At 42.7% G+C, this 27,521-nt stretch overlaps 1 protein-coding gene across 2 annotated transcripts in view; it reads right to left on the reverse strand.

The window, feature by feature from the left end:
* ptprub (protein tyrosine phosphatase receptor type Ub) overlaps positions 1-27,521 on the reverse strand; it is a 215,545-nt gene that overhangs the window by 135,643 nt on the left and 52,381 nt on the right. For both annotated transcript variants that reach the window (XM_085366304.1, XM_085366303.1), the window contains exon 2: positions 9,948-10,079. In XM_085366304.1, coding sequence (XP_085222430.1) covers positions 9,948-10,079 — 132 coding nt within the window. The remainder of the gene's footprint in view (positions 1-9,947; positions 10,080-27,521) is intronic.

Here is a 27,521-nt window from a genome sequence, read left to right on the forward strand (position 1 = left end):
ATTTGTAACACTTCCTTGTTCGAATCCTGGCCAGAGTTTGTCTGTGTGGAGTACTACAGCTTACTGCAAGTTCAGGTCTGACGGCACTAGCCATTTCAAATCCAATCTGAAGACCTACCTATTTGTCAAGGCTTTCACATCTCTCTGACACCTCTTATTCTGTTTTAGCTATTGTGGTCTTTTATCTCATTGGATGTTGTTTGCATGTGCATGTGTATACATGTAACTTATGTTCACGTATGTGTGCTTGTGTGTGAATGTGTAAATTTTTGTATATGTATGTGCATATTTGCATGTACACATATTTTTCACAAACAGATATGGATGTCTTACAATGTTTTTGTATAATGTTTTCATCTTATCTATTTTAATTCTTTTCATTATATTATCCCTCTGTTCAGCACTTTGGCCAACACTTGATGTCTTTTAAATGTGCTACCTGACTTGACTTCTGGGTCCAGACTCTGTTTCACGTCCCAAAGTCAAACAAACACTGTGGCATTACTGAGAGTTACAAACGGTCTAAATTCTTTCATCTTTAATAAAATGATCAGTGTGGTTGCTCTACCAGGTGTAACAATTAAGTTTAACATCCAAGCATTCACGAAAACGGAATTTATGAAATTTGAAGGAGTTAGAAGTTAGCATGAAGTTAGCTCGCTAGTTTCCATCTAAGCATCATATACCATGTTCTGACTGAGAGACTTCTGAAAAAATTCAAATGTACAGCTCTGCTTTCACTTCAGACATAAATTAAGACAGAAAACTAAACAGTTGTGACTTTTGTAGGGTTACTGAAGTTAGGCTAGCTGGTATATAATGATGTGCTACGTGGTGGCCAGCTACACAGCTAAGGTTAGCATAATATGAACACATTAGCACAGTGAAGCTGGAGGATGAAAGCTAACTTTTTTCCAATCGATAAAAGTTCACATGAGGGTTCCCAATGGTTAGGGACAAATGTAATTGCATGGCAGGATGCTATAAACGGACCAAACTTTAGTGAGTAGAACAACCGAGATAATCTATCCACAGGTTAGTAATTAAGATACCGCTTCATGGGCTGGGCTGTAGTTACCATCGTAAGGTTTTAAAAACTGAGCTTTAAAATGAATAGTGATGATAAAAACCAAGAGAGGCCGGCAGTGATCACTGACTGTTTTAGGGACATGTTCAGATTTAATAGAGCAAGATACAAAACATTAAAACAGGTTAAAAACACAACAGCCTTAATAAACACAAAGTAGTTTGGACCCGGAAGCAGGTTTCGTCACGTTATCACTTAAAGACTGGATTCCACAGTCTTCATGGATGTGAGATAGATGAAGTGCAAAGAATAAATTGTTATATGAATGCAGTAAAAAAAAAATTACTTGTAGTCTAAAGCGCCATGAGTGGTCCATAAGACTAAAAAAATAAATGTGACTACATTACATTGTTAAAAGAGTAGGAAAAAATATCTAACTACTCAAGTGTGTCAAATACAAAAGTTACTGCAGCTGACACCCACATAGCCATTTTCAAAAGCTGTACTAATACACTCTTCAAGTGGCCGGTTATTTTATCTCACATGAGTTAAGGTGGTTCACCTAGAAAGTGTATTTAGCTACACCTCCAATTATATTATTTAAACTGCAACCTTGCACATAAAAGCCCTCTAGCTACCCCTCTAAAGTGACACTAATTAGACAGAAACCAGCCAAAGGGGGCTGAATTATCATGCCTTCCTATCATCTGGGTACCTGTGTGGGTGAGTGAAAAACAAAGAATTAAAAAAAAGACTGGTCACAGAGTATACTTCAGCTGGACTGCAGGCTTCAGTGATTGGCAAAATGTCTGCGTTTCCCAAATGTGTCTCTATCATTCACATTAATGAATCGCCCTTACCTTGTTGAGGAGGCATAAAGGGAGCAGCTGCTCGCTTCCCTGAATAGCAATTCAATTAATCGGCTATATTTTAAAGCTTCTGTGTAGTTACAGCATTTTTGAGATGCTTTAAAAGGACACTGGGCTTTCAGACATTTATATTATACATCAGTGATCATATAGGGTTGCCAACCGTCCCTTAAAAAACGGAATCGTCCCGTATTTAGAAACAAAAGTACACGTCCCGTATTGAGCTAATAAGGGACGCACTTTGTCCCGTAATACAGTGAGAATCAAAAGTAGTCTATAACTTTTAATGGAATTAACACTTTGTTTGAAAACATAATTCCCAGCCCCTCTCCTGCTTTGTGACCAATGAGCTGACAGCACACTTATGACAATTCGAGTATGACAAGTCAGATTACCGCTCATCTCATTGGTTGAGGAAAGGTCGCTTACGGAGAAAATACCGGAAGACAACCGATGACCACAACAACAAGCATGGCCAACAGGGAAACAAATGCCGACACTGCGGTGCAAGTCTCGGACGGCACACTGTGCGTCCATAAAATGAAGGTTATAACAGAAAATCTGTCGCTCGCTCTCTCTGTCTTTCACTCACACAGACACACCACCACATCAACTTTGCTAAATTGCTAATGAAAAACATTGATCGGGCAGCTGTGATTGAGCAGCAGTGTAAATCCAACTATTTTCACGGTTGTTGTGGTCGTGATAATTTTGTGATGCCACATGGAAAAGGCTCGGATGAGCTTTCCAAAGTTCTACAAGTTGTGCCTCCATCGCTTGTGTCCAGATCACACGCTGCACAGCTGTGCTGCAACGTCTTTTTCACCGACGTTTACGTGTTTGCGCGTGAGCAGCTGCGGTGACACCCTCACGAGCGATTGATGATCGGGAGCTGGTCGTGAGGTGTTAATCGCTTCTCGTTACCCCACGTATACTACACGACGCACGATGAAGGCCAAAATCGGGCTGATCACCAAATCGGTCGCACGACTCAAAAATCGGCTCAAAATGGGCCAAAAATCGCACAGTGTGAGCCCAGCATTAGAGCAGCAATGTTTGTTCGCTCAGAGAAAGAAAAAAAAAGGCTGCAAAAGTACAGGGAGGAATGGGAAAAGGAAAACACCTGGCTGGAAAAGTGCACTATAAAGCGCACTGCACTGTGTGCTGGCGCACTTTTTCCATAGGCATGCTTCTATTGGTGGGCACATGAAGAACATGAGGGGCGTGAAAGCTCGGGGAACCCTTTACCAATTTTTTGTCCGCCAGGCCATGGCAGAAGCAGATATGGTATGTAAACACTGGTTTGTTTTTTTAAAACCCTCTGGTTAAGGTTAATATGGGCATGTGCAGTGAATATCAGCGCTATGTGGCCAGAAGTGTAATAATATAACTTATTTTGTGTAATAAACAACAGCAAGGATAGATGATTACAACAAATAGATCACTAATACATAAAAGTAATACATAGATTAATAATGATGATGAGTTAAGATGCGTAATCATGGGAACAAGTGGGTTTACAAACAGGAGCAGCTGATTAGCATTAGAAAAGCTGAAATAATACCTCAACTGAAGCCAACTGTACTAAATGCACTAAATGTGCACTGTTACAAGAATATTTTTCGTTCTATTGCTTTCTATTAATTTATATAATTTTAAGTTAAGCAGGACAGAGTTCTTTTAAAGAAAGATTTACTTATATTCTCAAAAGTTAAGCATGACAGGCTTCTGTTTAAGAAAGAGACCTGTTTTACTGTGTTAATGTTGTCATTGTGAGCTAAAAATAAATGGCTAAATGATCATTTGTTTCCCATATGGTCATATCACAAAGAATATGCATCTGCTTAAATCAAGTTCAAGTCAAATGGTTAAAAAATAATTTCACACACAAAAAAAGAGCTACCACACTGGGAAGGGTGAAGACAACTGGGTTGCCCGGCCCTGGCCACGAGGTGTCCCTTATTTATTTTTCAGGGAGTTGGCAACCCTAGTGATCAATGAGTATGATGTCCTTTGCCTTGAGGTAATGAGTCTTAAGCAATTATCCCAGTGAGCCAGTAGCTCCCCTTCCAAGCCGCGGAAGGTTTTCTAGCAAATACCACAGTTGATTTCACTAATTATTTCCTGCCTCTCTGATTGAAGGTGTGTTAATTAGTAAAATCAGCTGGTGGAACGTTTGGCTGGAGTGAAACACGCAGAGTCTACCAGAAGACCGGACTCGTCTCCTTTAAAATGAAATGCTGTCCTCTGTAACCCAAGCCAAATGATAAATATGGCTGTGCAATGTTAAAAGGTTCCCCCCCAAACCCTTCAAGAACAAAAGATGCATCACCATCCCAGAAAACAAACAGCAGACTACTTTATCTCATCTCTGATTTCATTCATCATGACACAGTTTTAGCCTTGTAGGCGAGCCTTCTCTGTAAAGCTGATAAGTCACTTCGGCTATTGCGCGACATTTTTTTTTTTTTTATTAAGATTTACTCAGCTGTGACTTTGGCCTTCATATTTTTGCTCACCCTTTCAGGTCCGTCCTCAACTATTTTTCTCCCCAAAACAAAAACACACTGCAACACATCAGAAGGAAATTGTTCTCTTTTCAAAGAGGAAGGGGGAGGTCTAGCTTTGCAAACAAACAAATCCATCAGCTATTGACATTTGAGATATCAAAAGTGACATAAACGAGCTGCGGACACAAAATTCTCCCGACTCTCGCGCAGGATTATTGGAGTCTGAATTACCTCTGGGACACCTTTACGTTTCACATTCACTCACTGTTTATGTTCATTTTCACTCACGGTTTGTTTAGGCTCAGGCATTAAACTACTCGTTTAAGGTGAGGCACGAAAACTGTAGGATTTGCAGAAACGCATCTGCAGGCTTTAGTATGCGCACAACCGCACGTCTCCAAAGACAAAAGAGTCAGAATGAAATTAAAGCTCCTACTGCACAGTCTCTGTCTCCCCTCTCCTCTCCCAGCAGAGGCGAAACAGGATACAGCAGCTAACCCTCTTGCCTTCAGAGCCCCCTGGGCCTTCTAACAGCATGTAGTCAGTGGGAAATAATCTTACTAGAACACTGGTTTACCAAAACAGCCCAGATAGTTAGTGCTGATCCAGCACTCCAAGCCAAAACATTACCCACTCCAGAAGAACATCTGGGTCCATTCTTCTTCTTCTCACAACAACACACAAGGCTGAAGTGAGCTTGACTCGAGCACACAGAGCATAACATAAAATGCATGAAGATTACACAAACATGAATAATAATCAGTAACCATGAAATGTCTCCCACACATTGTTCGGATTAAGAAACGTACTTTAATGATATTAAACAAGTGTTAGCGTGACGACTTTAGATTTTACCCCCAGCATGCACTTCATCGCTGTAATGACATCTTGAACAAACAGTGTCCCATCACCGTAACTGATCAGTTATGCAACACCAAAAAATGCAGTTTTTGAACAAAATGACTGTCTTCAAATAAAAAGTTACTTTCGGCTGCTGCCGTATTCACATGGGGTAATCACCACAGCGGGTAGCTCCGCATGTTTGATTTAGCAGATTTTGAATACCGGATTCCCTTCATGATGCAACCCCAGAGGGATTTGTGTCTCCTCCAGGGATCAGACGGCTATCAGTTTAAAGTCAGCTACACCTAATGCAGTAAAACCAGTAATGAGTCGCTGGTTTTAAACTGAACTGATTAATCAGAAGATAAAAAAGAACATGAATAGAAAGCAGCTGTGTATTTTTTTACACTTGCTTTCTCCTAAAACAGTCAAATAGTATCTGCATGATCGCTATGGAAGACTTTTCTCCACCTACAGCAAGGCAAAATACGCCTGAGGTAGAACCAGTAAGGATGGCTGGAAAGTTCTGATTTCTGGCTCACTCTGCCTCATCTTTTCACACATGCAGAAGGATCTCAGATCATTCTCAATGACACGCACCATAATGTGGAGCTGATCTGTAGTGTGGAGCTGAGGCCAAACAGACGGATAAAGACCAGAATGGCTGCCCAATAGAGGAAATCAGGCTGGAAATACAGGTGGATGCACATTTCACTGTATGAATTAGCTCTGTTCAGGTCATTACATTGTGTACACTGCTGCAGTAAGTACCAGCTGACCAGACTAACTCTACAACAATACTTAAAGCCATAGTTCATACAAGTCTCAACCTTTCTTTGACCCGAGGTCCAATCGAACTATAAAGTCTATTAAAGGTCTCTCGGGCATTTATGTCCAAGACTTCTGCACTACTAGCTAATAAAATAAGGTACACAGTCAATAAATTGACTCCGTAGCTTTTTGCAGTGTAGCAGAAACACGGAGACGGATTTAGACAGAAACAGGATCTTCAGTGGATGTGTGCTGCTGGAAAGAAAACATTTACAAAAAAGATGAGAGGAGCGCGAGGGATTAACATGCAAAGGATGGTGAGACTAAAGCGGCAGCATATTCAACACTTTGTTTTAGTACTGTCAAAGTTTTTCTGCGTGACTCAGCTGAAAACTGTCCCAAAAACTGCACATCCAAGAGACACTGGCTGGCCTGTACGGCTGCTGAGGCAGAAAGCGAGGAGGAAAGTTTGTGGGAAACATTTCAGCCCTTACAGTATGCCTCGCACTTGACTTGGGGGTGGGTGGGGCTGCCCTAATATCTGTATACATTTTTACATGATATAAAGTGTCCTACTGAAATATCACCGATACAATTCCTTTCTCTAACACACAATGACGAGACAAGCCCAGACATGTCTGAGAGTGAGAGCAGCTAGTTAGAAAAGTGTTCTCACTAAAGGTGGAAACAACAAACCTGTTTCAACAAACCTTGAGGCACAAAAGGACCGTTGAGTCTGCTATAAAGGCATGTAAGGAGGAGATGCTAGCAGCTGGTGATGCGTAACGCAAATGGAAACAAACGACTCCACCAGCATCACTGGAGCATTTGCCTGTTACACTTTGTATGACAGGAAGAGCAAACAGTGGACGGAAAGTAGCTTTAAGCAGCTGATTAAAAAGCTGAACCCACCATCATAGGCAGGAAACATTTTTTTATTTCAGTTTTATTATGCAACAACATTGTGCAGCTCCTAAACTTTACATATTTCACTTACTTTAGTTACCGTTAGACTAAAGCAGCTGTGTTGTAGTTTGACTTTCATGATTTCCATTCAAAACACTACGTAAGCTTCTTTTGCATTGACAGTTAACTTATGCTACGTCGCTATAATCCTCCTCCTGCTGCCACTTAGTTTTAATAGGTTCACATAATGACAGCAAACAGTTGGAAAAGAAAGATGGAAATTAATTTTATCTGCACTAATAAATGCTGCCGTCTATAAGTTGCAATCACAGATCTTGTTTCTTTTTCTACACTATCAGAAATATCTTTATCGTAATATTCCTCAAAATATCGGTGATATTACTTTGAGGCTACAGAAAAACGCCACGTTTACATGGATGTCATGAAAGACATGAGGCTCTTCGCTTTTGCATTACACACCTGAAACTCTGACATCCCTGTCACGCTGTATTTTGACTGTAGTAGCAGGTTTTGATAACAGTGATCAGAAAATGCTGATTTGGAGCAGAGTCTTACAAATGAAATGCTAAGAAATGGCGTGTTATTCAAGGTGTTAACCAGCTGAGGTATTTTATTTTTTTAAATGCAGCCACAAGGATCAATTATCCACCCTTTCTGTTGTTTTTTTCTTGAAGCCTCTTAGTCACCACTGGCACATTCCTTAAACAAAGGAACTCTTAAGTATTCACATTCTGAGTGAGGAATCCAGGGTCTGCATTCAGTTTTTCACCCTTCTTTCCAAAAATGACCCTGTACTTGTTAGAGCTTTGTAATGGCCTACGAGGTGCCCCATACTTTTTGCTCTACTTTGCCTGCTTCACACAATTTTCTCATCCAAGGACACTTTGGCATGTGGACTGAGGGAGCTGGCAATCACTCACTTCACTTCCACCAACAAGGTGAACAAGGAAAGCTAGATACATCACCATTAGCTGTTTTTAACCCCATTTAATGGATTTTCGCTTAAGGCGACCCTGATACAGTATAATGAATATTGCAGCAGCCCCATAACTTTTCAAGCTTAATGAATCTGGCTTTCAGAAAATGAGGTACACTTGACATGCAAACACATTCTTCTCGTACAAGGTTATCATCCTGCACGCCTCACTTGTTCATTTAAACAAAAGCAAAAGAACGAAAGATTATCAAAAATCAGCCAGAAATCTCAACTCTAATTCCAAATAAAGTAAGATGTGATAAAAAAAAAAAAAGGACCAGTCTTATTAAGACCTCACTGCGCTCTTTCTTCCTTTTTCTTTTTGTTTTGTAAGACTATTTTGTCTTTCATGGGAGCAGTAGTCTCTAATTTCTCCTGGGAGCCACAAGCTGCTGCTATCTCAGCTGTGTTTACTAATCTTCCCTCGACACCAATTTCTCAGCCCCGCAAAGTTAATACTGGTCCAATGTAAATAGCCTTATCTCATAAACTCTTGTTATTCCCCCCACCTTAGCTGCCCAATGTGATACATGGTTAGAAGTCAACACAAGGGGATTAAGTCAGAGAGGAGGAGAAAAAGACAAAAACTTCCTGTGCCTGTATCTGCGGTAAGATTATCCGCCTTAAATAACACGGCAGAGAAAATGTCAAGTTATAACACAATGAAGAAACGCTGCTGTCAATATACAGTGACAACATTTAGGAGAGGAACATGAATAATACACGGGTTCTTGTGCAGGGCTGAAGGATGAGCGTCTAAGAAATGAGACAGAATTTGTCTCCTGGTCGACGGATCGATAGTGGACTGACGCTCACAGCCGTCGTGTGCAGATTACGCTACCTGCCTCATTCCACCTGTGCAGGTCTGTTCCACTGATGGCTCTGGATTGTTGTAAATGCCATGGCAGTAAGTTTTAATTACACCCGAAGGGAAAAGAATTAATAATCTCATTGCCTGCTGTGAACTGGATGGCGGCTGCAGGCAGATTCTCGCTCGAATGCTGATGATGTGTGGCTGAATGAAGAGTGATTTGGGATTAAATGTGAGATTTATCGAGTTCAGAAGTGTATTTGGATAACCACCTGCGGACAAGAAGTGATTTTAATGCTTTAAATCAAAACCACAAGTACCCGGCTTTTAAATTACCCCTGCAGGGTGTTTTTGACCGTTTTCAAAGGCTACTTGAGTTGATAGTTTCCAAACGGACAGAATGTTCCCTGAAGCCTGCATTTATTTCTTTTTAGATGATGTATCTGATTGTATCCTATCTTGTCATCTCTCCATCTGTTCCTCTTAGCTGCCCCGTCTTTATGTCTACCGAATTAGCTCTGTTCTACCAACAAATCATACCAGTGCTTTCTTTGAGGCTTAAAGAAACGGTTCCTCCTATTTAGTGTGCAAGTGCTCTCCCCATCCTCTTGTAAAAGGAACACTTAAATGTACGTCTGTGTCATGGATTTGTTGCATTCTCATTACCATATCATACACTGATTGATTGGTTAAACCCGAGGGAGGTCAATTTCTTAATCATATTCCAAGTTTTCCCCCAGTAGAAGTAGTTTACCGGAGAGAGCACTGCAGCCACTGGTATTTTATGCTGAGAAGCTGAAACAGCAATCTTCTCTTTGTCAGATCCCTGTAGGTATTTGTTAATGCAGAGATGGAGGAGCGCCTTATAAACTATGCATGCCATCACCCTCTGGCAACCACCAGTGGAGAAGATGATGGCAGGGAAATGCTGGTTTCCATTAGTCCTGTGAGGCTGGTTAACATAAAATTATCCTTGGGGTTAGCAGGAAGCAGATAAAACCAGGGTAAGGGCTTCATTAAATTTGATGCATAACGGACACAGGACATTTTTAAAGGCCGATAATGCCAGCCACATTAATACAAACAAGTCTATGTATTTCCCAGACATGAAAACAGGGCGCCTGTGTCCCATGCACGCTCGTGTGCCGTGTTTCAGTGTCTAAAAAAACTACAAAGTAAAGAGGACAGGGAACCATGAGCACAGAGTACTCACCCTTCAGCAGGTCAGAGTTGGCAGAAGGTGAACTCTGTGTCCTAAACAACAGCCAGTCAAAGTCATCCTCCTCTCCTTGGGTGAAGTCACACAGATTAGGGTCTGAATCCTCTTCGAACGTGCAGCCAGCAGCTAAAAGGTGAGAGGAAAACGTCAACTCAGTGACAGAAACAAAGTACATCAAGACAGATTCACCTCAAAGGTTAAAACTCCACACAGGTTAATACATAATTTTCTACTTTCATTGAAATCAACAGCCTATTTAGTGTTGAAGATGAATAAGAAAACAATAAACTAGATATTTGTTTAAGAAGCCATAACTAGAGAATGCAGCGGTTATTGTTTCAGCTTTAGTGTCATGGTAATTTTATGAGTCACAACTTAATGTGACCTGTTTTTTAAATTCCCCCCGGGACTTCTTCCTTTTATGGAAACTGGGAAAAACAAACACAGCTTCACAATGTCTTCCTCCTACAACTTCCAATCTTAGCTGCCAGCCACAACTAGATGTGCATCAAAGCCACACTCACCACCTCTCGACGCTTTCTGGCCAAATAAATAGCCTCAGCTCAGTGTTGATGCCAATGCCAACGACACAGCCCTGGTTTCAAGTAATAACTTAGGTGTAACAAATTGGTACAATAACTGTAACAGGGATTGCAACTTGTGTCTCTCCTAGAGTCGTTTTTTCACCCATAACAATTACAAAGATGTTTCACTGTGAATGCTACGTTATTTGTGCTAAAATTCAATAAAGTGATCAAACAACACTGTTGTAGCAATTTGCAGACAAACTGCTGTCAGAAATCAACAATGTGACCACCAGTCACATTTTAATGCAGGCTCAACCCCATGTCGTTCTCAGTGTGCATTTCAAGCACACCAACTTGTTCTAATATGAATAAATTCTCTCCAACCAAACCAACAATAAGCCCGAGCCATGTGAGCGATAATTACCTCAAACTCGCACAAAAAGAAACAAAGCCTGGCAAAAGCAATGATTACCCCTGAATCTGAGGCGAAATACCCCTCCCATAAAGCATTGACAAACAAGACTACACATCCTAAAGCCCTTTCACAAAGGCATATACAAATAGCAATAACATTTGCAGAAAGCAGCCACTCTGGGGAATGTAGTGATTATAATAATACCTCACAACCTGCCATTCTATGCGCCAAAAAGCAAATTTTTTCAAATTATATTTAATAGCTATGGCTTTAATGGCCCTTGGGTCCAGAATAATGTGCGTCAGTTGTTGCTCTCTGCATCTGTTGCCATATTTCACATTAGTCCATCGGCATGAGAATTACACTCTAACAGTGGGCAGTTTGAACTGCTCAGTCATAAGACCAGAGGTTGTGTCAGTACTAATTGGAGCAGGACAGCACGAAACAGTCACGCTAATGACAGGAATAACCACAAGCAGGTTCTGAAGGTGACCCCTGTGATATACAACTTTATTGCTGCTCTTTTTTCTCTAATCCTCAATTTTGAAAAATGGCTTCAGTATGACAGGCTGCAGAGAAAAACACATGCAGCCTTTCTGTAGTGAGGAATCATAACTCTGTTACTATTGTGACCGCTCCAGTTGTTATAGTTAGTTAGTTATAGGGCAAATAATATTGTAGCATCTGATTTTTATTTTATCCTGTGGTTTCTGGGTGTGTGTGGGTGATTTTCAATGCTGTAGTGCAAATAATCAAATCAGAGGCTGACTGACTGTCACATCGAGGGCATTGATCCCACGACAGTGGAGATGACACTACTTGGGGGGGTTGATCAGATCAGTGCCACTCCAGCTTTTCATTAAATCTAAAAGCACTCCTGTTTCAGAGTGAAAACTACCATTTAATAAATAAAAAAGAAACTAGATTCAAAGCATCGCAGGACTTGCCCCAAAAAACCTAGAAATATTCCTGCTGTGTATCAACAGCTTGTCTGATAATTGATAGATCAGAGTTCCTTACAAAGGTGAGATGCACAGCTCTTTCTTGCAGCTTGTCGAACTGCAGCTACAACTCGAGGCTGCTGTTGGTGGCATCCTGCAGTTGTGAAGGTCGTCTCTAAAGAAATTACACTCACGGTCTGTTGGCTTTGCAAGTGATGGTACATCTGCTGTGATGGGCTGCTAGAGAGGAACGACCACTCTCCCGAGTGAAAAGATCATCCCTAACGTGACATCATTGACGAGTTAAAACTTGTGCTCCATGATGATGTAGACCACATTACAGATCTGAGTCATTTTCACATACTTATTTGCTCTAAAAGTCTACTGTTGTAAATGGAGCAGAGGGTACTTCAACATGTATGAAAAGCAGAAAAGGTTTAGCATCAAAGCAGTCTTTTGTATATTTTTTACAGCATAATATATTATTTTAATTGACAGCATGTTGTGCTGTTTAAATTTGAGCTTACTGCATATTAAGTACTGAAATTAAATGGCACAAGTAGGCAAAGAGCACAGAAGGGGGTTTCATTCTGGCACGCTAAACTGCTGACTGGATCATCTGTGTCTGAAGAGGAAAACATGAGACTAAGCATAGTGCACATAACAATTTCATTAAAAAAAATTATAATATCCTTGTATTGTAGGGCAGCACGGTGGCACAGTGGTTAGGGCTATTGCCTCACAGCAAGATGGTCCTGTGCTCGACTTCACCATCTGGCCAGAGTCCTTCTGTGTGCAGTTTGTATGTGGTCCGGTATGCACTTAGTGGGTTAGGTTAGTTGATGATTCTAAATTGCCACCCAACAATATGACTGTGAGTGCAAATGGTTGCAGACTGACGACCTGTCAGTCTGCAACCTGTCTGCGACCTGTCCGCCTCCTGCCCTATGACACTTGGGATAAGATAGATGTCATGTTGACAGCGTAAAAAATAGCCTATTCTAACAGACTTCAGAGTATATAGGACCATTCTGATTCCTGAACTATTTTTGCAAAAATAAATAAATAGAATGGAAATGAACAGATTTCCCGTTTCCTGGCTTAGATAAGGGAATATCTGATTTAAAAACAAAAATCAGGTTAAGGCACTAAAACTAAATTAAAGTTAACCCGCTGACTAATTTAGCAACTCAATCCTCTTCTCTTTCTTCCTGTCATGTGGCAAGCACCTCACAAAGGCAAAACAAATGTCCCAAACTACACTTGAAAACAGACAAAAACAACATTAACCATATAAAGCCACACTAGCAGCCATATAGTGGCATATTGAGACAAATAGATGCTTTGACGGACATGCTAACCTGCTTAAAGTACCATCCAGCCTTCTGATTTATAAAATTGTGTGTTGCTGCTGTCTTGTTTCAAAGGTTACCACCAGTCCAATTTATTGAACTGCGGCACAAACAAACACTTAGGGTGCCCTTGCCTACGGCCAGCCTATTACAATATCGCTACAGCCTTCACTGATTGTATGATAGCACAGGAGCACATTTACAATCATGTAAGCTTGGTCCATTGGGTGACGGTAGCAGCCAACCAGGAGAGGTGGGAGTGTGTGCATCACCCTCTGGGTTTGATTTATTGCCCCATGCTGGGCTGTTACTGCACAGATCTGCTGCTGAGGCCAGGGGTTAATTGTCCCGCACTGGGGTCTATTTCTAATAGAACAGCCAGAGATATGGGACCTGACACATCCAAACGCTGGCACTATATTATTCCCCGCTGCTTCAGTAAATGAAGCACACAGACTCCTCCCTACAAAAGTCTCGGAGAAGGAAGCCAAGATCTGAGGCCAGAGCTACCCGGGAATGTCATCTCCTTTAGAGCACACTGGGAGAGATCCAGCTCATCTATCATGACAAGCACTCTCCCTCCGCTGCTCCTTCTGGAGGACCGATGGATGTGCGGGGTGTCAGTGGCCATTTTTTACCTGAATAATTACAGCATAATTTAGTGCACTGACCAGTGCATAGCTAGACACCGCCAAGGTTTGGTGGCTGAGAAAAAAGACTCATTTAAGAGCTTGAGCCACTGTTCATCCTGTTGTTGGCTGATGTATGTATTTGGCAACATAAAATGAGATGTTACTACTTCTTGGATAAACACTTTCTAGGAATGACACAAATGAATAGAATAAATCAAGATAGACGACAACGTCCAGTCTCAGTGTTGAGGCTTTCCATTTTTATTACAAAGGAAGTGGCTGATCTGCTGTCAGCCCCTTCTTCTCTCAGCATTTGCAGCTTGCAGAACCAGCAATAAGGCTTTTTCTAAAAGATTTTCTTATGAATCTTCCATGTTTTTTATCGTAATCCCAATAATGTAAATTTTAAATGCATATTTAAATTCATAATAATTATTTATTTACTTGCCAAATCAAATCAAATGTTTTACTTTTTTGAAATCTGACCAGCCAACACCAGTCAACTGCTTGTTAAGGCAAATATCTAATCAGCCTGTCACACGGCATCAACTCAGTGTGTTTAGGCATTCAGACATGTTCAAGATGACCTGTTGAAGTTCAAACCAAGCATGCAAATGGGGATTTTCCAAGCGCAATCGTCTCTCGAATGCACAGAGTGGTCAGAAAAAGAAAGAAAGCTCAAAAAAGGAAACAGAGGCTACAATTCACCCCAACAGAAAACTTGAAAAATTGGCATCCATAATACTTTCTATCATTAGCTCAGGCTGGTTGTGACGATAATGGTGTGGAGGATATTTTCTTAGCACACTTTAGACCAGTTAGTACCAACTACATATCATTTAAATACCACGGCCAACTTATGGATTGTTGCTGAACATGTCCATCCCTTTATGACCACAGTACCCATTATCTGAACACACCATGTCACAGAGGACACAACATCGCAAACTGGTTTCTTGAACACGACAATGAGTTGAGCACCCATTGTATTCAAATCGCTTACACAGTCACCAGATCTCAATCCAATAGAGCACCTTTGGGTTGCAGCAGAACAGGAGATGCACATCGCAAACGTGCAGCTGACAAATCTGCTGCAACTGCATCAATGTGGACTAAAACCTCTAAGGAATGTTTCCATCATAAAGAGTTAAGACAGTTTTGAAGACATATGGGGTTCAACCTAATACTAGCAAGTGCATGCTATATTTTAGGTATATCATTTGTAGAACAAATGTCAGCTGTGATGAACTAGTTTTCAGGATTTAATACCAGTAGAAAACATAGTGGAACTGCTCAGTGGTGCTAAATCATCACTCTGTGGTTCTCTACATACAGCACAGCTGTGAACTGATGGGAGGGTCTGACCAATCGGGTGGTGATTTATAGACTAAAGTGAAAACGATTTGTGTCACTTTTTGGTTTCATCTCTTTGTTTAACACTAATCTCAGTATTTACTGTAGTTTACGCTTGATCTCCACAGATTAAGCCACAAATAAATCAATACATAACCTCTCTGACTTGACAGAAAACAGAACTAGCTTCAGATTTACACCGAGGAAGTGAGGAGCCGGGTTCTGTCAGAAGACGTATGTAGTGTGTCCTCCATCATTTCATACGGACATAAAAGAAGGTGAAAACTGGTTTGCAAGACTCTCCAATTTGGCACAGCATTCGGGCTGATACGTAAAAAATCTTCCCCAGCTTTATGTGAGCAGTAAATCATGTCTATGAGTCTCTCTCTGCTCATATCAGCAGTTAGTGTCACATGTAGCTCTTCATATTAGATTTGGTATCTCGCCCTCTGTTTACTTGTATAATCCCCCGCCTTGCTATCTAATTAGAGTGTCGCTGTGCACGGTGAATATTGTCAGAATCTCTGCTTATCCCTTTATTTGCATACGTTTTAGGCATAACATCGCTGGCCTAAGCTTCTTTAAAGGTACCGCTACTCTGACAAACTTTTCACTTGAATAAATCATAATCAGAAACACAAGCAGAAGAGAGTCCTTCCTGAGCCACAGAATACCTAAGAGTTAAACTGTTGTTGGTATTTCAAGACCGTTAAACGATCAGTGGACAGCCATCAAAGTGAAATCTTAAAGTGTACGCCCTCTCTTTTCTAATATTTCAAAGAAGAAGAATGACACACTTTTGAAACAAGAAAGTAATCCTTTGATCTGAAACACTGCAGCTAATCTTTTCGCTCCTTCCGAGATTCCGTACAGAGAGTGAGCAGAATAAAAACTGCAGATTCCAAAAGGGCAGTGTTTGTACAGATTGTAAATTAGCAGCACTTGTTTGAGTACCAAATTGCCATATCGACCACTCACAGAGGCAGTAAAAATCTGTATGGGAGAACATTGGGGTAAATTAGCTCAAGTAATGTCATTCGGTTGGGTATATAGCCACATGACAAAAATTCTGGGACTCTTGACAACAGCTCAAAGGCGGCACAGAAATCCTTAACATTTTTAATCCTTTAATCCATGTCATAAGACCCCTGACCAGGTCTGAACCGCAGAGTCCTACCTGTGGCTCAGACTTGCAAAAGATTATAAAATATAACTATGCTAGGAAGTGAAAGAAATGCTAATAAATAGCATATTTTCTTTCAGAAAACAATAGACTGTGTTTATGGATAAAATGAGGCGACTGCAATGCTATGATACAGGCTTCATCACTGATGTGCAGCAAACAGCCAAATATCTGAAGGTGAAATTTGAGATTTGCACAGTATATCATCATATCACCCATACCTGCATGCACTATTAAATAAGTGGAAAAGTAAATGGAGCAATCATAAAGGAATATACACATTATGTGTCATAATGTGCTCTCTGTCCACTTTAGCAAGTCTATAAATGACTCGTGTAGCTCACAAATGGATTATTGCCAGCAGAGTTTTTCGTGGTAGTTTTGCACTGAGCAGCACTACAAAGTGGTGTTATTTAGTCTTAATTGGACAATCAGTGATTGAGAGGATGTTTCTGCCCATAAAGGATCTTTCAGGGTCTTTTCACCTCTATTTATCTTGGCTTCAATATAGAGAGTTATATACTGCAGCACTCAGTCACTTTAGACCTTTACTGGCTCCCACGTATCATAATTTTCCACCACAGCTCAGATGTGAACGTTTTTTCCCCATAAACACGCAAGGTTGAGTCGGTAACATCTACAAGGAGGTCCCATCACTGGGTGTGTGTTGCTCTGTTTGTTGAATGTGTCGATGATATTTTCTTAGCTACTTTATTGATGTAGATGAGAAGATATTTGTTGTTGTTATGTTCCAGTACATACATGGCTCCATCATTCAGCCAGTTAGCGTAACTTATGTCACGGCGGGGTGCGCCGATGTGTGTGGAAACAGGACCCAAAAGCAGATGATGACGAGGAATTGTAATGATTAACAGAAAGGTGAACCTTTAATGCGATGACGGCAGGGAAATGAACCAAGAGACCAAAAACAAACAGGCAAAACACTAAGAAACAAAATACTAAATGGTACTGAGACCAAAACCTAAACTATGACTGTGGTGGAAAAATAATAAACAAAGACCATGACTAAGACTAATAATACATAACAGATGAAAACTAGAACTATGACTGAGGTGAGGTAAACAGGCTAAGACCATGACTAAAACTGTGACCCTGGTGAGATAAACAGACGAACCGACAATGGCATGAAGAAAACAAAAGGCTTAAATACAGACATGAGGTGATCAGGGGAAGTGGGGACACATGGGGGAACAGCTGACAGACATAAACCTAATGACAGGACCAGGAGAGAAAGCTAAATACAATGAACAAAGAACACATGACATTGTCAAAATAAAACAGGAAATACTAACAACTAAACATGACAACACAACTCAACAGACCCAACACGTGATGAATAAATACCAAACCCCAAAACATAGAAAACCCAGGAACAATAACCAATAACTGCCTAAACTAAAGGCAAAATAGGAAATAACACAAACTAATAACATATCAAAAAATACAAAGAAAACTCAGAGTGCTGGGTCGGAGACCCAGCCTGTGACAGAGCCCCCCCCTTAAGGGCGGATTCCAGACGCCCGAAAACAACCAGAAAACAAACACAAAAACCACAACAACCCACCCAGGGCGGGCGGAGGGGGACCAGGAAGGAGGGCCGGAAACAAAACCAAAAACAAAGCACCAGAAGCACACAGGCCAAAAACGACAAGGGCACAAAAATCCGAGACCCATCTTCAGGAGGGCGACCACGAACCCGGCAGAACAGGAGCGCATGGCGAAGCGGTTCAGGTGGCCGCCCCGGAGGTCGACAGCGAAACCAAAGAAAATCCAAAAGTTCAGGAGGCCGCCCCGGAGGTCGACAGCAAAACCAAAGAAAATCCAAAAGTTCAGGAGGCCGACCAGGAGGCCAACAGTCCAGCAGTCCAAAACCCATGAGCTCAGGGGGCCGACCCGGAGGTCGAGAGCACAGCAGGTCAGAAGACAAAAGTTCAGGAGGCCGACCCGGAGGTCGAAAGCACAGCAGGTCGGAGGTCAAAGGTCCAGGGGGCCGACCCCGACGGCAATGATGTCCAGCTGACGGCCCAGAAAGCGGCCGGCGATCCCGAGGGACAAAACGAGGCTTGGGCGACGGCAACACAACCGCAGAACCAGGCGAGGCCGACACAGAAACAGAGGCCGAAGCCGGACCAGGCGGAGGCGAAACAGAAACAGAGGCCGAAGCCGGCCCAGGCGGAGGCAAAGCAGGAACAAAAGCCGAGGCCGGAACTGACGACAGCGAAACAGGAGTCGAGGCCGAAACCGGACCAGGCGAAACAAAGGCCGAAACCGGACCAGGCGTAGATGACGACACTGACGAAGCCGGACCAGGCGAAGATGACGACACTGACGAAGCCGGACCAGACGAGGCTGAAGACGCACAGGCCGGACCAGACGAGGCTGAAGACGCACAGGCCGGACCAGACGAGGCTGAAGACGCACAGGCCGGAGCCGCAGCAGACGAAGCACAGGCCGGAGCCGCAGCAGACGAAGCACAGGCCGGAGCCGCAGCAGACGAAGCACAGGCTGGAACTGGACCAGGCGAAGCACAGGCCGAAGCTGGACCAGGCGAAGCACAGGCCGAAGCTGGACCAGGCGAAGCAGAAGCACAGGCCGAAGCTGGACCAGGCGAAGCAGAAGCACAGGCTGAAGCTGGACCAGGCGAAGCAGAAGCAGAAGGTGGCTGGACGAGCTCCTCGGGCCCGCCAGCAGACGTGGCATGAGGCTGGAAGGGCTCCTCGGGCCCCCCAGCAGACGTGGCATGAGGCTGGAAGGGCTCCTCGGGCCCCCCAGCAGACGTGGCATGAGGCCGGAAAGGCTCCTCGGGCCCCCCAGCAGACGTGGCATGAGGCCGGAAGGGCTCCTCGGGCCTCCCAGCAGACGTGGCATGAGGCCGGAAGGGCTCCTCGGGCCCTCCAGCAAACGTGGCATGAGGCTGGTGCGGTTCTCCTGAACCCCCAGCCGACGAGGCGTGAGGCTGGACTGGCTCCTCGGGCCCTCCAGCTGACGAGGCATGAGGCTGGATGGGCTCCTCGGGCCCTCCAGCTGACGAGGCATGAGGCTGGATGGGCTCCCCGGGCCCTCCAGCTGACGAGGCATGAGGCTGGTGTGGTTCTCCTGAACCCCCAGCTGACGTGGCATGAGGCTGGACGGGCACCTCGGGCCCTCCAGCAGACGAAACTTGAAGCCGGCTGGGTTCACCCGAACCCCCAGCAGACGAAACTTGAAGCTGGCTGGGTTCTCCTGAACCTCCAGCAGACGAAGCATGAAGCTGGCTGGGTTCTCCTGAACCTCCAGCAGACGAAGCATGAAGCCGGCTGGAGTCTTCTGAACCTCCAGCAGACGAAGCATGAAGCTGGCTGGGTTCTCCTGAACCTCCAGCAGACGAAACATGAGGCTGGCTGGGTTCTCCTGAACCTCCAGCAGACAAAATGTGAGGCCGGACGGGCTCCTCGGGCCCTCCAGCTAACACTGAAAAAGGCTGCACAAACTGCACCTCCGTCCCCGGCTCCAAAACGGCCTGGTTTGCAGTCCCACAACAATTTAGCTGAGCCTGATGGCTAGCATTTCCTGTGCAAACAGTCTCTTTGCAGCCGAGCTCATGAACCGGAGAAGCAGTGTCAGTTTCAAAAACCTCCGGAGAAAAAACATGAGGAGCCAAGATATAGTCACTCACTTGTGTTTGTGATACGGAGCGTCGGTGGCGCGCACGCCGCTTTTTCTTAGGAGTGGAAGATGGCGGAGCAATGGGTGGAAGTCCCTGATAACTCCGAGGTCCCCCGATAGCCAGTCGAGTTCCCCGGAAAGAATGCTCGTGCTCCGGAATGAGCCACGGCTTCCACCGGAGCTCCTCCTCCAAGAGAGCGCAGAATATAGACTGGCGCTTGTCGTCGTCCAAGTCTATGGTGTGCGGCGCTTCCTCGCGCTGAACTGTGACAGGAGTATGGCGAAACTGTGATGAGGGCGTGGAAACTGGCGAGCTGAGAGGTGGTGACGCTGCGGCGAATCTCAGCGAACCGACACGAACATACTCAGGTTCCGGAGGCAGCAATGGTGATGACTGATTGTGGGGTTGTTATGACTGGTGGGTGCTGGAAGCCATTTCCTGACTCGACAGTCCCTGAGCCTGCAGCATCTCCTTTATCCTCGTAAAGGCAGCAACTATGGCAGGTGAGTCCGGGAGCTGGAGAAGGCGGGGATCCCTCTCCATAATAGCTTCAGCAACGTTAATCATTACCAACTTGCTCTTCAAATCGGGCGCTGAAAAGATGCGGTCGAGGATCGCTTGGATCCGAGCAGTCTCCTCCAGACACTCGGTGAGAGCAGAATCCGCTGGGTCCATGACTGGTCGGTTCGTACTGTCACGGCGGGGTGCGCCGATGTGTGTGGAAACAGGACCCAAAAGCAGATGATGACGAGGAATTGTAATGATTAACAGAAAGGTGAACCTTTAATGCGATGACGGCAGGGAAATGAACCAAGAGACCAAAAACAAACAGGCAAAACACTAAGAAACAAAATACTAAATGGTACTGAGACCAAAACCTAAACTATGACTGTGGTGGAAAAATAATAAACAAAGACCATGACTAAGACTAATAATACATAACAGATGAAAACTAGAACTATGACTGAGGTGAGGTAAACAGGCTAAGACCATGACTAAAACTGTGACCCTGGTGAGATAAACAGACGAACCGACAATGGCATGAAGAAAACAAAAGGCTTAAATACAGACATGAGGTGATCAGGGGAAGTGGGGACACATGGGGGAACAGCTGACAGACATAAACCTAATGACAGGACCAGGAGAGAAAGCTAAATACAATGAACAAAGAACACATGACATTGTCAAAATAAAACAGGAAATACTAACAACTAAACATGACAACACAACTCAACAGACCCAACACGTGATGAATAAATACCAAACCCCAAAACATAGAAAACCCAGGAACAATAACCAATAACTGCCTAAACTAAAGGCAAAATAGGAAATAACACAAACTAATAACATATCAAAAAATACAAAGAAAACTCAGAGTGCTGGGTCGGAGACCCAGCCTGTGACAACTTAATCTAAAAACTGGAAAGAAAACAGGAATCCTGATTCAGTTTAACCTGAGATCCATCTGAAAAATGAAGATTCAAGGAAGAAATGCGACATTATAGAGTGTGCTGCATTAACAGCTGTTGTGAGAATGATTTAGAAGAAATGTTACCTTTGGACAGAGGCGGGAAAAGTTTCTCCCCCCTGATTTTACTTTTTATGTGAAGCTAAGACAGCTTGAAAGGTATCAACGGTAAACTTACATTTTACTGGCATATATGAGCGTGACATTGATCTTCTGCTACAATCCTCAGCAAGAAACTCTATTGCTGCAGGTGTAAAAACACCACTTTAACACACAATTTCATCAAATAAGATCCAAGTTGGCAGAAAATCTGCAATTACTCTTTCTTTTCCCTGAAATTCCTAGAATTTTATTTGGATACCATTCAAGACTTGGCATTGCACGTGGAAGGTTTGATATCCTGTGCAAAAAATAAAAACTATATTGAAAGAAGAATGATAAACACATGCAGCTGTAAAGCATTTTGGTCTTTTTTGGGGAGGGTGAAAACACAACAGAATTCAAAAACACTTGAGACCTAGCTGCTTGTTTATAACAAAAATTTTTAAAAATTAAAAAAAGGTTCTGCTCCAAAAAAAAGATGCGCATGCTTTGCCCTGCTAGAAATTCCAACTTCTACCCTTAATTATTAAGCAGCCCTATAGGTAATGAACACCAGAACCTGTCAAATCATCCGGGAAATGCAGCCCGGCGAAGAGGCGAAGATGCTTGTTGTATCATCCACAGAAGGGAAACAAACTGTGCTGAGAAGCTGAGAGCTCTTCCACTCCACACAGAAAGCCTCATATGATTCTGGGGTGAGTGCACGTCTGGCTGGTGGGGATCCAGGTGGGAACGGGTGAGTAATACTGGAAGCAGGTAGGGGGGAGGAGAGTGGTTGATTTGCATTGCTGTGAGTGTGGCCCTATGCATCAGCAGGGGACAGGTATATTTATTCACTACAGAGACTCTTCTCGCCAGCACTCCCCTGGCTGCCTCTGAAAGCCATCCATCCCCACACCTGAATATGCAATGAAATCATCTCTCTGCCTCCCTGGGCATTAATAACTCAACCCTAGTGGCTGGATGGGCCCAGTCAGACACAGAGGGGACTGGAAGCAGATTGAGAGAAGAAAGGGCTGGAGATGGCAAACTGGTACCGCAGAGGCGCTCAGCTTCGGGGTGTACTACGTTGAAAAACCAGGGTGCTGTAAGGGAGCATCTAGAGGGGGCGGAGAAAATAAGCGACTTTAAGAAAATTACTTGGGTGGGTGAGGGGAGAGCTGAGCCTTAGGGTTGCAAAAAGCAAGACCCCCACTGCAATAATAATGTGCTCCTCAGATCCTCCCCCTTACTTTGTGGAAAAATATCAATATCGTATAGTGATAACACAGCGGAACGGCTACAGCTCACTGTCAATAGAAATCAAAAGTGTACAAATCAAGACGGTTTATAAAGCTGGGGGAAAAACACATGACCTATTTCACCTTATTGCAGATGTTAACCTGCAAGTAACGAGGATAAAAAAGAAGAGGAAACAAAAGTAAGAATCTGTCTCTTTAAGTGAAAAAACTATATGTAAGTTGTTACATTTGTAATATTTCAAGATACAAAGTATCAATATAATGACTCAATCATATTATACTGGAAGCTTGTAAAACATTACACTGCTGGTATAATCAGATCAGTTGTGAGGGAAATGTGACATTTTACAAATATATTTGTAATCAACCTGCATTCTGTTCATGCTCTTGCTTTCCTGCTGTTGTTCCTTTTCAGGCAGTCAATCACATGCATACGATTACATCCAGAATTTGTTGGACAATGACACGTTTGTTACTTGTAATTTTGCCTCTACACCACCGCAGTGGATTTGAAATCAAACAATCAACGTGTGATTGAAGTGCAGACTTCCAGATTTAATTCAAGCAGTTTTTAAACTGCACCTGTTTTCATACACAGTCTCAAATTTTCAGAGGCTCAAACTAAATTGGACAAACTAACATACTTTTAAATATAAGGGTTGTTTTTAACACTTAAATGAAAATCCTTCGTAAACGACTGCCTCAAGTCTAGAATTCATGGCCGTCAGCAAATGCTGTGTTTCCTCCTTTGAGATGCTTTGCTAGGCTTTTACTGGTGTCACCTTCTGATGCTGCTGGTTTGCTCTGCATTCTGTCATGTATTTAATAACTAAGCCTGCTCTATTGGGTTGACACCGCCCACTGAAGAATATCCCATTCTTTGCTTTGAGAAACTCTTGGGTTGCTTTTAGAGTTTGCTTTGAGTCCATCCTGGTACTTCTATCAGCAGTCACACCAATAAACACTATTGAATCAATTCCACTGGCAGCCATACATTCCAATGCCACATCGTTGGCTACACCATGTTGGGCAGATAATGGCATATGCTTCAGATGACGAGTTGTTTCTTTCTTTCTCCAGATTTTTCTCTTCCCATCAGTCCAATAAGTTCATTTTGCTTTCATCTGTTCGGACTGTTAGATGTTTTCTGGCAAAGTCTAATCTGGCCTTCTTGTTCTTCAGTGTAACCAGTGGTTTGCACTTTGTTGTAAATCCACTGTCTTTAGATTGATTGTACACTGTGACAATGATAATGATACACCTACTTCTTCCTGTGAAATTTTGTAACCATGGAAATAATTCTGTCATCATACACTTTTTTTTCCTCTTCTGTGGTCTTTCAGGACCTTTGATGTTCATCAGCTGCACTCCTTTTTAAATGTGGCCACTCCTAACGTCATCGTCATTCTGATTTTTAATTAGTTTTTTATTTATCCCAACATAATAGCAAGAGAATAGGCTTGCCAATAAAAATGCTTGTTAGTCAGTTTTCCAATTACATATGAGCCTCCAAAAATGGAGGCCTATTAAACTGGCTGTAAATTCTTAATAGTTAATGCGGTATTTTTGTTGCACCCCTTGAGTTAAAGCTAGACTGCTGCACTTTAATTAGTTGTTTAATGTAAAACTCCACTGTGGTGGTGTACAGAGGCAAAATTACAAAACAAATTGGGCTTTAATCAAAAAAAGCAGAGTATCCTAAATGAAATCATTGTGGATCTTTTAAATTATATATGGCTCAAATCTATTGTACTTTTTCTTATATCAAAGAATTAATAAAAACATTCAGTTTCATTTGTCAAAAGTGAGACGATAGCTGTTACCTAATCAGGATAATAAACCCCTGATACAGAGTAGAGGTTGCTTTGTGTTGCAACAATTAACATTTAACACCTGTAATGAACATAAAATACTCTGGGATGAGTAAAGTTAAAGACTCGTATGCTCCTACAGCAAAAAGAAAACACACACATAACCTCTCCCCCTTGTCTACTCCGGTAATTTCCATACTTCCCCGAAATTCAAATGAAGTAAAGTTACACAAGCAAAGAACATTTTCCCTTTTCATCTTCCAAGCATGAACAATGACAAAACGGCTTCCTACAGCTGTATTCACGGCGTATCCAAAGATACCAGTCAGCTGCAATTCATCTTGAAATTAATTTTGCCTTCACTTTGAAAGACCGGTACAATATTTCATCCTGGATGGTGGGTTGATGATAAAGGTATCCCAGATGTCAGTGGAATAAGCAAAGTGAAGGACCAGAGGACATGTGTCTCTTCCAGCCAGTGACAGACTGAGACAAACCTGCAGAAAGGGGCCTCTTACATGTGAAGGGACTTTACCACCACTAAGCCAAATACTGCTTGTTTTGATAAAGCGCAATAAAAAAAACCATCTGTTTATTGACTGGTGTCCATCAGCTCTCTTGCTTAATGACTGTGGTATGTTTATAATTCCTGGTTGGTTTTCTCTTTGGTTTAAGGCAAGAACTGAAAGAACTGGCTGCATAAAATTGATCAACTGATCTCCAGTAAACAGCAGAGGGCTCCACTCTGACTGACATTTTTCACCATGTTCTGACATCTGACAGCCGTGACTGCGTAAGTGATCATGAAAGTACACAACAAATTAATCAATGATAACAATATTGGACCTATGGCAGCACAAAACCATGCAATTTGAAGATTGAGGTGTGGAAGGTTTCTTTTTGCCATTTTATGAAAATTTATGGCCACGGGGTTAATTGATTAATCAAAACGCAATCATTATAGTAATGAAGTTTTGTTGGGAAGCATGCATAAATGGCTCCCCTCTAATTACCTTCCTGGCCTTTTTAATTTATGGTTAAAGAAAACAGCTCATGGATTTTTAAGGTTTGTTTTTTTTGAATATGTATATAAGAGAGTCCACGCCATCAATGTCAAACGTTCCAAAATTGCATGTTAAATCTGTAAAAGTAACACAGTGACACTGATGAGTATTGGAGCTTCGTGTAGCCTAATCACATTTCCTGTGAAAACCCACAGCCTCATTCAACAGTTTTTATATATCATAAAGAGGAGATAAATATTAAACTATGACACACCTCACTTATAAAAATAATTGATCCCTTAGATAGTAATGCCTCATGACCTAATCATAATGATTCATAATCCATCTTAGCTTCATGAATCACAACGTTATTACATTCTTTCCACTATGGAGTCGTTCAAATGTGCTTAAGAGGTGATTATGACGTGTCAAACAAATAAAAATACACACACACACACACACACTTGCCTGTTGATACGTTACTTCCAAGTATATAGTATGTGTAGTCTTTGGGTAGGTACTGTAGCAGGATGTGTGTCTAACTGAAGGATTAAACTAGGCAGGCTTGAATGTTTCCACCTGATAATGCTTCCTGTAGCTGTTGTTGCAGCAGCTGAATTGCTAAAGTAAACATATGACTCACTGCCCGGCTGAGCAGTGTTGTTTGAAAACAGCTTCCTGGTTCGTAGACGGGTCGTTTTTGTGTGACTTCATCACATGTAGCAGAGGGTAACCAAAGGGTCGTTTAAAGGTCACAAGTACTGCGTCTGAATTTAACATCTACACTTATTTGGGGGTAAACAAACTCCCACACCAGAGGGAACTACAGACACTCACTTCCCACTTCAGCTGACCTCCACCAATCGCATGCAATCCCTGATCAGCTGAGCTGAGTCCATTTGACTGCACGTCCTCTTCAAACCGCCTGCAGCGTCCCAGCTCACCAAGGGTGGGGGGGGAACTGGTGTCTATCAACTCTGCTAAACTACATACCCCGTAGCAGCTTCACCGCTCTGCTGCCTGTCAATTCCACTTACACAAAGGCAGCCAATTGCTGTCTCCACAACCTGCAGCCTTTCAATTCCACTAACCCACATATAGGATTGTATGCAGGGAGGGGAGCAGGAGAAGAGCATTTCAGTTCACGCAGCCTTTCTTTGTACGTCTGTGTTTCTAATTCGCCATCCATTGTTCTCGTCTGGAGCACATTTAGCATAAAACATGCGCGCGCCGCCTTCCTTTGTTTTTACAGTTGACATCAATGAGGAGGAGACAAAGGACAGATAATTTTACCCTTCGTACAGGGCAAAGCCATGCTCTGCCAAAAATGTTAGAAACGGTCTAGTGTTTTGTAAAGACCAACATGATCCTGTGCCTGTGAATAGAGATTGAAAATGTGACGTCATTCAGGGGCAAAACCACAAAGAATTCTGGGAACTCGTGGCAAGAGGTACTAGCGCACGCAGGCTTTCAATTGAAATCAGTTACACAGCGATAAAAAGAAACACAAAAAAATGGCAAGAAGCTGCTGTATTATTAACTGCAATAGCCGGTTGTATGACAGCCACGGGAAGCCGACGGGTAAAGAGATCGGTTGTTATCGGATTACGTCATTGAAGAGAAATTGTTCGAGCCATGTTTCCGAAGTAACAAAGAGGCGACTGGATTGCAGCCATTCAAAGACCAAATATAACGTCCCAGAACACTCCAGCTCACAGGTTAGTCTGCTCCAAGCATTCCCACAAAGGTCAGTCTTCTGTTGTAGTTAATACGTCATTTTTCACAACATAATTGGTGATATAGGTTACAAGCAAGTCTGGCGCTGAACAGAAATTGTCGCGCTATGCTCCTTTGTTTATTGTGCATAAATAG

This window comes from Diplotaxodon limnothrissa, linkage group LG11 (genome assembly GCF_057381915.1).
Source record: "Diplotaxodon limnothrissa isolate DT_005_m linkage group LG11, D_limnothrissa_male_GT1.1, whole genome shotgun sequence".
NCBI lineage: Eukaryota > Metazoa > Chordata > Actinopteri > Cichliformes > Cichlidae > Diplotaxodon > Diplotaxodon limnothrissa.